Source organism: Gekko japonicus, unplaced genomic scaffold (genome assembly GCF_001447785.1).
Source record: "Gekko japonicus isolate JY-2015 unplaced genomic scaffold, Gekko_japonicus_V1.1 scaffold170, whole genome shotgun sequence".
Lineage (NCBI taxonomy): Eukaryota > Metazoa > Chordata > Lepidosauria > Squamata > Gekkonidae > Gekko > Gekko japonicus.
In genome coordinates, this window is record NW_015160212.1 from 455795 (window position 1) to 466809 (window position 11015).

Consider the following 11015-nt stretch of genomic DNA (forward strand, 5'->3'; position numbering starts at 1 on the left):
AATTCGATTTTGGTGTAGAATTGCTTGGAGGACGCCATGGTGAACGTGGATTAAAAGGAGAGTGGAGAAAGGGCCAAAGAACTTTATCTCCCCAAATATTAGAAATTGGGGGGTATCCAAAGAAGTTGGCAGGCGGTAGACTGAAGACAGACAAAAGGAAATATTTCTTTATATTGTGGGATTCACTGCCGGTGGAGATAGTGCTGGCCATGAGCAGAGATGGGTTAAAAGGGTTTTTTTTTTACAGATTCATGGAGGAGTGGGTCCAGCAACGGCTACCGGCAGGTCCCCATACCAAGAGCAGTGTTACACCCACATCCTGAGCTGAGTTATACCTTCCTCAGTCCACTGAAGGCAGCGGCCTTGGAAAGACGCCTGTCTGCCGAAGGCCGCACTGTTCACCTTCATTTTCAGTCCAGGGTCTCCTTTAACCTCCACGGCTATTTTGGTTCATTGTTCATTTTAGGGGTCATTTTGTAGAAAAAGAGGAACAGGAGCTCATTAGCATAACTCATTAGCATAACTCATTTGCATATGCCACACCCCCTGGCATCACCGGAAGTCTGTCAGAACGCAACACCCACCGTTCAGGTTCCACTGGACTGATTTGGATTGCTAGCTATTGGTGGGGGGGAACGTGCAGATCTGTCCTCGCAGAGGAGGGAGAGCTTGTACCAGAATAAAACTTGGTCTTAAAGGTGCCACTGGACTGTTTTGGACCGGGGGGCCAGGGGGGCTCTGCAACTAGATGTGTGGGTCGTGTCGCCATAGCCAGGGCGCTCCCAGTACCAAGGAAAATTGAGCTGTGGGGGTCACTATAAAACTTTGCTCTTCCCAATGTTCCCCTGTTCCCATCCGCAATGGCATGGTCTCAAACAAGCATGGTTGTTTCATGGGAGACCCGTCCATTTGGGTAAACAGCAGGGGGTCTTTGAGGCGTTTCAGTCCCGCCTCCAGCCCAGCCACCACAGCTGGGCTAATTAAGTCTCTCCCGCACCCCGAGTCTACTAACGCTTTTATGCGTACATGTGTCCCCAAAATCGGGTTCATCAGGGAAACAGTCAAGAAAAACAGGGAGGGGGTTTCGCTCACCAGTCTTGGTGCCACCTTAGAGGGGTCCCGCTGTTTTGCGCCTTCTACAGCAGGACCTGCTCGTTTTCCACCTGCTCGCTTTCTTCTCCGCTGGAGTCCCCTTCGTCTTCTTCGGGAGAAGCCTGAAGAGCTTTGGCAAACTTCGGCCTTCCCATTGCTTTCTTTCTCGGGGCCGGATGAGGAGTGCTGGTCTCTGGTCTCTGGTGGGTTTCTCTGGTGGATTTCTGGCCACAATTGGCTGCAAAGTGGCCCTTTTCTCCACATTTCAGACACAGCCCCTGCTTCATCTGTTGTACCCTTTGGGAATCGACTTGCCTGTAGGATTTCAGTCTCGAGGTTGGGGTTGCACCTTTCCCGCTTGTGGCCGCCACATCCAGCCGGAGGGTATGCAAGCGGTTCTCTGCGCTTTCGGCTTCCTGTATCCACGCTGTCAGGGAAATAGGGTCCACTGACCGCAGCACAGTTTCTCTGATTCTTGATTCAAGCCAAGTCTGAACATCTCTGCTAGAATGTGGTCTGGCCAATTAGCTAGTTTGGCTGCATGCAGTTTAAACTCAGCGGAGTACTCTCGAACCGTCTTCTTCCCTTGCCTCAAAGTTTGGAGGTAGGCTCTAGCTCTAGGGGCAGCGTTTAAATCCTCAAATTGACGCCTCAGGGCCCACATAAAAGAGTACATGTCTCTGAGCTCCGGGCCCCTAGCTGCATGCAAACTTACGTACCAAGCCGCTGCCGCCCCTTTCAAGCGAGTCACTACCACATCGATTCTGCTGCTGTCATCAGGGAAGAGATGTCCCGATCTCTCGATGAACTTCTGCACTCTCACCACAAAATAAGGAAGTTCGTCAGGATTCCCATCGAACGTTGCCTCGATTAAATCCTTAGCCCTCGGCGGGGGTTGCGGGCGAGGGCTCCCTGGTCTCAGGATCACTGGAGGAGCTCCCGGCTGCAGCGGCGGCTGCTGCTGTGGAGGCACTTGGGGCGCTTGCTGGGGTGGCGCAGGCTGCTGAGCTGGAGGTGCCTGTTCTACAGGGAGTTGTGCCGGGGGACCTCTTCACCCGTCCCTGTGCGCTTCGTAGTCCATCTGCTTGTAGGTCCGTAGTATCATTTCGGGCAGGGCTCCCAGCACCTCTTGCAGGGTTTGCTGCATGTCTCTCACCATCCGGTTAGTTGTCTGCAGCTGCTCCCACATCCCCTCCTCCGGGGATGTGTGCCCGCTTCGCGCTTTCGTCCTTGCAGTCACTCCAAATGGCAGCGTATCTTCCGGGGTGAGCACCTGGGGTTGTGCAAGCCCCGTCACCGTCCCCTTCGTGTCGGGGACCTCCGTGCCATCGACTTGATCTTTCTGATCAGCCCCATCCGGGATTTTCTCTTCCGAAATGGGTTTCCCCTCTTCTTCACTCATAACGATTTTGTTAGATGTGGAACGATGGGGAAATGATGATTCTAAACAGTCTGTCAAGGTCCCATCAAAACAACGTAGTCACTTCTCGAAGAAAAGGTTTCTTTATTGCAGTAATGGATCACTAGAGAGGTTTCTGTTTAGAATAACATGGAAGGACCATAGCAAGTAATATAAAAGCATTTCAAAATACTGCTAAGCCAATGATTCTATTTCCCGCTTGTAAATTCAGAGCGCCAACTTGCTGGGAACCAAACGCTCCCGTTATCGTTACTAAGCTTTTCTCAGGCTCTGCTAATTAAAACAAAAAGCTGCCTCTATCCTTATTACCCACCTGCTTGGCCTTGAGTGTTGCATGGTTCACTAACAAGCTCTACTTCTGGGCATGCGTCTAGGTTGCTAAGCAATAGAGGATAACAATACCCACAGCAGGAGGGAATTACACAGGTTACAACTACAGGAACAAAGCATGTACAGAGTGCATAGAACATACATCACTACAAATACATAATTTGGCAGCTTGCTGACACAACCCCACCACCCCATCCCCCACCGGTGGCCAGGAGGGACCTGGCACCCCCGGCTGGCCTGTCCATTCAGTCTGAACCCCTCACAGCTGAGGTCCTCAACCTTTTCGAGCCTGAGGGCATATTATGAATTTTGAGCAGAGGTGGTAAGCACCACCCCCAAAATGACTTCTGCGAGAGGCGGAGCCAAGCTGGGTACCTCCCCCCTCACAGCACCTGGGAAGCCTAAAAGGGGGAACGGACCACATAATGGTTAAGGAAAGCCCAGGTGCTTATCAGTCCTTCTGATCCTCCAGTGGAAATGCCTTTCACTTGAACGAGGGCAGCCAATAACAAGCCTTGTCTCACAATGGCCCCAACCACTTTCTGAAAATCTCAGTGGCTGGCCGCCAAGGGAGGCACTGGCGACTGCCGTGGGCACCACGTTGGGGAACCCTCCTGATGGGGTTTTCATTCACAGCTTTCATAATAAATCCAGCCATTCAAGAACTTGCAGGGTATTCTTTTTCATTTTATTTTTTGCAGAACAATAAATCAAGCCCGTCCTCTGCTACTCCTTGACAGTGTTTACTTGGACCAATGACAGCCCATGTGGGAAGGGCAGGGTGTGTCCGCGCACTAATGCTGGGGTTGGTGGTGGTTCCCATCACTCCGTGGCTCCTGATTGTCAACCGGCACAGAGCTGACTTTACAAAAGGGAGCCGCTTCTCCTTGATGTGGGCAGGAGCGTTGCCCCAGGGAGATGTTTCAGGCATATGCTCATTCTGCCAAATCATCCGTGACCTTCTTGGCTTTCTTGTTGTCTGGGGGATCAAGGCCTGTTCTTCCTTGCTTGATTTCGGCTGCCTCTACTAGAGGAACAGATTCAAAGCTGCTGGCGATGGTGGCGGGGTGCTAGAAAAGGAGGGTAACGTTCGAAGCGGATCAGCCACAAATGTTAGATTCTAAGAATTTGCTTCTTCTTCTTTTGTTCCTTTATTCTACGTCATGCAGCGCTGCTGCTGCTTCCAGATAATTGCCAGGCGACTACAGATTTCCCAGGTAAACAATCTTTCCCTCAATGCTTCATCAGGTTGCTTTATACTTAAAGCGACCTGATGAAGCATTGAGGGAAACAAGTTGTTTACCTGGGAGATCTGTAGTCACCTGGCAATTGTCTGGAAGCAGCAGCAGCGCTGCATGACGTAGAATTGGACTGGAGTTATTTTTTCACAGTGAACATTGGTGAACATTGGTGGGGTGCAACCTTTGGTTAGTCACTGTGATTCATTTTGTGGCTTGAACTTACAAAGGTTAGACTGGCTAGGTGGTATTTTCAAAAAATTGTTTGAAATAGGTGGAGTTTGGAGGGTTAAGTTTTTTTAAAAAAACAAAACAAAATTAGAGCATGAACACCAAATGCAAATAACTGCAAATGAAGGGTGTAGCCAGGCCGCCATTGCTGAGCTGAAGCAGAATGAGTTCCCTGGGGCAAAAACTGAGGAGAATGGGGTAGGGTTGCAAACCTTCAGATGGGACCTGGAGATCTCCTGAAATCATAATTGATCTCCGAACGACAGAGGTCAGTTCTCCTGAAGAAAATGGCTGCTTTGAAGGGTTGTGGACACTGTGGCATTATACCCCACTGAGGTCTTTGCCCTCCCCAGACTCCGCCCCCAAAATCTTCAGGTGTTTCTCAAGCCAGAGTTGGCATCCCTAGAATAAGTCACCTCTAGAGATTTTGGGGCAACAAGTTTGGCTGCATGTTTTGTAACTAGGACTGCCAAATGTGGCCGGGGGGCGGGGAATCCCCCGCTTTGAAGCCCCGATTTCCGACGCGGCGGAATCAGGGCCCGGGGGAACCCCACCCCCGGCGTGCGTGTCACTAGCAAGTGATGTAGGCACGCCGGGGACGCTGGGGGCGGGGCCACGGCCATACAAGAGAAAACTCCATGGTTTCCCCTTGTATGGCCGTGGCCCCGCCCCCAGCGTCCCCGGCGTGCCTACGTCACTTCCGGGTGACGTGCACACGGCGCGCGCCCGCTTCGCACGCGCACACAACCCCAACACCGGTCGGCAGCCCCCTGCTCCCGGCGAAGAAGAATTTGGCAACTCTATTTGTAACTGAGTGGGAAGCATTTGGAAGTTTTTTTGGTGGGGGGCTTTGGGAAGGAATAGGAACCTTGAGAGAAAAACGAGGTGCTATTTCAGTGAGGTGCTGAACAATAGAGAGAAAAACTAGAGGAAACAAAGGGGCAAAATTGGGCTTTTTGCCCCCAAACCTCTTTTTTCCCCCAGTGGATATTTTGGAATAATTTGGAGAGTCTGAGGCAGATTGAGAACACCCTATGAAAACTTTTCTCTCCTAAAATGGTGAAAGAACTGTTTTTGAAAGTAAGGTTTTAAAATACTGCAACCCACAAAAAAGCATCCTAATAACTGTGTAAGACAAGCTGCAGTTAGTTATTAGATGATTGCAGTTCCTGTAGAGGTCCACAGCCCTTGGATCTTCTCGCTGGCTTCAGATTCCTTCGTTATCTGTAGTATGTAAAAATCTGGTCTGTGTTTAAAAGTATACACACGGTACCAAGAAGCAAGGTCATCTCTGGAAAAGTAGCAAGGGGGATTTCGGTCTGTACAGACATTCAGTTCTCGTGAAGACTTTAAAAAATGAAAATTCGGAAGCTGTTAATCCATCAGAAACTGATTCTGATTCAAAAGAGAAACCACAATACATACAGTGCATGTGATACAGGAAACATGGACATTATTTCAAAGTTTTCCTCAAAATCTCCCCTTAATACTGAGACCTGTAAGGTGAGAGGCAGACAATGAAGTTGTTTTGCTGGTTAGGGACCCAGGAGCCGTTTGAAATAGGGATCATTGCTTAGAACCAGGGCTATTTTGGGGCAGGAACGCACAGGAACAGAGTTCCGGCTGGCTTCAGAGTTGGCCATGCCCACTACAGTCAAAACCTCTTTGTGCGTGGCTACAAAGGGAGAAGGCCTGGAGAGCGACACACACCCCCTCCAGCAATTCCGAGGCCGGCCAGGGGGGCCCTGGAAGGATTGGGGGGGGGGCATTTAAATTCCCTGGCCTGCAGGGTGCCAGGGCAAACCAAGGGAAGGCATGGGGTGTGGCCTAATATGCTAATGAGTTTCTGCTGTTGGGTGTGGCCTATTATGTTAATGAGTTCCTGCTGGGCTTTTTCTACAAAAAAAGCCCTGCTTTGAATGTGTACGTCAGTGCCCCAGTGGCCTCTGATAAACAATGCATAGTCAAAAAGGTGGGTTTTGTGTTATTTCTGACAATACAATACGGTGAGCAAGCGATTTTAAAGTCCAAATAATAACATTTTCCTTTCTTGGTGACAGCGTTTGTGGCATAAGAACATAAGAGAAGCCAATGTTGGATCAGGCAATGGCCCATCCAGTCCAACACTCTTGTGTTTCACAGTGGCCAAAATCCAGGGGCCATCAGGAGGTCCACTAGTGGGGCCAGAACTCCAGAAACCCCCTCACCATTGCCCCCCAAGCACCAAGAATACAGAGCATCACTGTCCCAGACTAGAGTGTTCCTTCTGTACCTTGTAGCGAATAACCACTGATGGACCTCTGCTCCATATGTTTGTCCAATTCCCTCTTGAAGTTCTTTCTTGACACCTCTTTCTGACTCTTCATTTTTCTTACTCTTTTCCTCACTGTCACAAACTAAAATGTGCTTTGGTGCCTCACAATTTAGCTCGCTGCTCCATCTCTATACCAGGCATGTTTGTCATTACTATTTGCATGACTCAGAAATTTCCAGTGTTCATAGATACGCCAAACAATACTATCCCCAACAGCCTTGGAATTACTTCAGGAAAGAATAATGTTGTTAAGTTGATTAAAAGGCTGACACGACCTTCCCTAACAAAATTACACCCTTCTAAGTCTATTAAATTCAACAGGCTTTGAAGAGTGTAACTTTGCTTCAGATAGGTGTTGGTCTTAGAACAACTAGGTTTGAGTCCAGGAACACTTGGGAGATAAAGAAGATGTTTGAGGCATTAGCTTTAGAGAATCAGAGCTCCCTCTGTCAGACACCAAATAAAAATGGTTTAGCCTGGAGAGGAGACGACTGAGAGGTGATATGATAGCCATCTTCAAGTACTTGAAGGGCTGTCATCTAGAGAATGGTGTGGAGTTGTTTTCTGTTGCCCCAGAAGGTTGGACCAGAACCAACAGGTTGAAATTAAATCAGAAGAGCTTTCGGCTAAACATTAGGAAGAACTTCCTGGCAGGGTGGTTCCTCAGTGGAACAGGCTTCCTCGGGAGGTGGTGGGCTCTCCTCCTTTGGAGATTTTCAAGCAGAGGCTAGATGGCCCTCTGACAGCACTGCTGATTGTGTGAACTTAGGTAGATCATGAGAGGGAGGGCAGGGAGGATTGCCTCAATGCTTAGTTCTCGTGGCCCTTTCTTACACGCCCAGAGAAATGCTGATAGCCACTTTGGGGTCAGGAAGCAATCGTTCTCCACGCCAGTTTGGCCGGGGATCCTGGAGGTTTTTTAGTCATCTTCTGGGCATGGAACAGGGGTCACTGGCCTGTGTGTGTGGGAGAGGTATTTGTGAATTTCCTGCATTATGTAGGGGGTTGGACTAGATGACCCTCTAGGTCCCTTCCAACTCTATGATTCTGTGACTCTAATGTCTAGGGAAGGGAGCTTTGACTCCCCAAAGCTTATACCTCAAAAATCTTCCTGGTCTCTAAGCTGCTACTGGACTCAAATCCAACTGTTTTGCTTATACTGTAAATCTTTCAGTGAGTCAATGTTTGAGGGAGAGAAATTGCAGGTCCTCATTAGACAGAGAAAGGAAAAGCTACTCTAGAAACCAGTGTTTCACCTATTTCAACCCATCACCTGACAGCACAGTAGCATATTTGGGATGTGATATTTCAGCTGGAATATAAGAAGACCGTCTAATTTCCCCCCCCAAATAAAACATCGACTTCACTTTTTCGTATTTATTTATGCTTTTTTATAAAAAAAAATACATTTCTCCCTCCCTCTCTTTCCAGTATCCAACGTGCTGCTGTGGTCATTTTGGAAAATTACTACAGAGATTTTGTAGTCTACAACCCAACGCTGATCACAGCTTCCAAAGCGCGTGCCACAAAACACATGGCTGGTCTGAAGGTCTACAATGTTGACGGTAGGTCAAGGGCGGGATAAAGAGGAAGGGGTGTGTGCTTGTGAATACTGGCAAGATACTCTTTGGGATGTGCTAAGGGCTTTCTGAATTGCCCTTCACTGCCTTCTTCTGTGAAGTGAGCCCCCATTTCCATACTAAAAGCAGGGGTCATTTCCTGCAGAAGCGCACAGGAGCGGAGCTCCGGCAGTAAAGAGCCCAGGGGGTGGGCACATGCAACAAGCCCCATCCCCTGCTCCCAGCAGCCCTCAGTCAGAGCAAGAAGCAGCCAGGTAAGTTGCAGAGCTCCCCCCGGCTCCCCGGTCCAAAACAGTCCAGTGGCACCTTTAAGACCAAGTTTTATTCAGGTACAAGCTCTCCCTCCTCTGCGAGGACAGATCTGCACGTCCCCCCCCCCCCAATAGCTACCAATCCAAAACAGTCCAGTGGAGCCTGAGCGGTGGGTGTTGCCTTCTGACACACTTCCGGTGATGTCCGGGGGTGTGGCATATGCAAATAAGTTGTGCTAATTAGTTATGCTAATGAGCTCCTGCACCTCTTTTGCTACGAAATGACCCCTGGCTAAAAGTATTCTTCTGATCCAACCAGGGTTGCATTTCTCGCTGCTAGATGGTTGCTCAGGATCCCAGAGGGTGGGAGGTAGGGTCACCAGCTCTGGGTGGGGAGTTCCCTTGGGGTTTTGGGGGGTGGAGCCTGGGGAGGATGGGATTTGGGGAGAGAAGCGACCTTAGCAGGGCCTAATGCTGTAGAGGGGAGCTGATCTTGTCACCTGGAGATCCACTGTAAGAACGGGAAATTGCCAGGTGCCGCTTGGAGGCGATACAAAAATATATATCGCTGTGTATGTTTATAGTAAAACAATGTTATGCTTTATTCTTTTTCTTTTTATATTTTTTCAGTATTGTTGTCTAAATATTGGTATCAAATGTAATCAAAAAATATATTTCACCCAAGCTTTCTCCATCTAAGCCTGGAGTGACACATGCTCCTCCCCGCATCTGTGTCATGTCTGAGGCAGCTGGTGTGTGTGTGTGTGTGTGTGGGGGAAATTTGGGTGCTGAGAGGAGGTAATCCTCTTTGATCTGCAGAGGGTCTTGACCCCTCCCTCTTGTCCTCTGTTGCCCCCCCCCATATCCCATGAGCTTCATCTCTTTCGCCTCTGTTACTTAAGGCTCTGTCCAAAAGACTTCCTGCCCAGTCCTTCCCTTGTACTCCAGGGGTCAGCCTGCAAATTTACGGGGAAGGTGGCTCATCTGCTGTAAAAAAAAATGAATCTAGGACAGTGTACACTGCACGTTTTATGTGGCGTGGTATAATTTGCACAAAATGGCTCAGCCTCCTCATCCAGAGGCAGTAAACGTCTGAATCCCAGTAACAAGAGGCAACATCAAGGGAAGGCCTTGGCCCCCATGCCCTGTTGTTGGCCCTCTGTGTGAGACAGGATGCCGGACTAGATGGACCACTGGTCTGATCCAGCAGGGCTCTTCTGATGTTCTCATGAAGGCCTTGACCTCTGTGCCCTGTTGTTGCTCCTCCAGAGGAACTGGTTAGCCCCTGTGTGAGACAGGATGCCGGACTAGATGGACCACTGGTCTGATCCAGCAGGGCTCTTCTGATGTTCTCATGAAGGCCTTGGCCTCTGTGCCCTTTTGTTGCCCCTCCAGAGGAACTGGTTGGCCACTGTGTGAGACAGGAGGCTGGACTAGATGGACTACTGGTCTGATCCAGCAGGGCTCTTCTTATGTTCTCATGAAGACCTTGGCCTCTGTGCCCTGTTGTTGCCCCTCCAGAGGAACTGGTTGGCCACTGTGTGAGACAGGATGCCGGACTAGATGGACCACTGGTCTGATCCAGCAGGGCTCTTCTGATGTTCTCATGAAGGCCTTGACCTCTGTGCCCTGTTGTTGCTCCTCCAGAGGAACTGGTTAGCCCCTGTGTGAGACAGGATGCCGGACTAGATGGACCACTGGTCTGATCCAGCAGGGCTCTTCTGATGTTCTCATGAAGGCCTTGGCCTCTGTGCCCTTTTGTTGCCCCTCCAGAGGAACTGGTTGGCCACTGTGTGAGACAGGAGGCTGGACTAGATGGACTACTGGTCTGATCCAGCAGGGCTCTTCTTATGTTCTCATGAAGACCTTGGCCTCTGTGCCCTGTTGTTGCCCCTCCAGAGGAACTGGTTGGCCACTGTGTGAGACAGGATGCCGGACTAGATGGACCATTTGTCTGATCCAGGAGGGCTCTTCTGATGTTCTTAAATTCCAGTCTCCAAATTTTGATGTTCTGGCACTTGGCTCCAGGGCTTCCAACTCTTTTGGAGTGTGGGAGGGAGAGGCGCCCTGACCTGGATAGCCCAGGCTAGCCCAGTCTCGTCAGATATCAAAAGCTAAGCAGGGTCAACCGTGGTTAGTACTTGGATGGGAGACCACCAAGGAAGTCCAGGGTTGCTGTGCAGAGGCAGGCAATGGCCAACCGCCTCTGAACATCTCTTGCCTTGAACACCCCCAGGGTCCAAAAAAAAACCCAACAAGAGGGGAGATTGTGAAACCTGTGAAATCATACATTTGTAATGTGGAAAGATGCTCTGAATGACGGAGAGGGAACGCACAGCATTTTTTTTGCAAACCAGTCGTGTCAGAGCTTGCTGTGTTGGAGGAACCATAGAACCTGGGACATTTCCCAGCATCCTGGGCCTGGCCAGTCTCCAGGTCCCTGATGAAAATGGCCTGCCGAAGGTCTCTTCCGGGCCTGCGAAACTAGCCGGCGTGGCTGAGTGTCGGGACTAGTTGTGACAAACCCCGATAGTTTGTTTTGCACCTGGGGGGGGGGGG

General features: G+C 49.9%; 1 protein-coding gene across 1 annotated transcript in view; it reads left to right on the forward strand.

The window, feature by feature from the left end:
- VANGL1 (VANGL planar cell polarity protein 1) overlaps positions 1-11015 on the forward strand; it is a 73420-nt gene that overhangs the window by 42569 nt on the left and 19836 nt on the right. The window contains exon 5 of the mRNA XM_015410009.1: positions 8057-8190. Coding sequence (XP_015265495.1) covers positions 8057-8190 — 134 coding nt within the window. The remainder of the gene's footprint in view (positions 1-8056; positions 8191-11015) is intronic.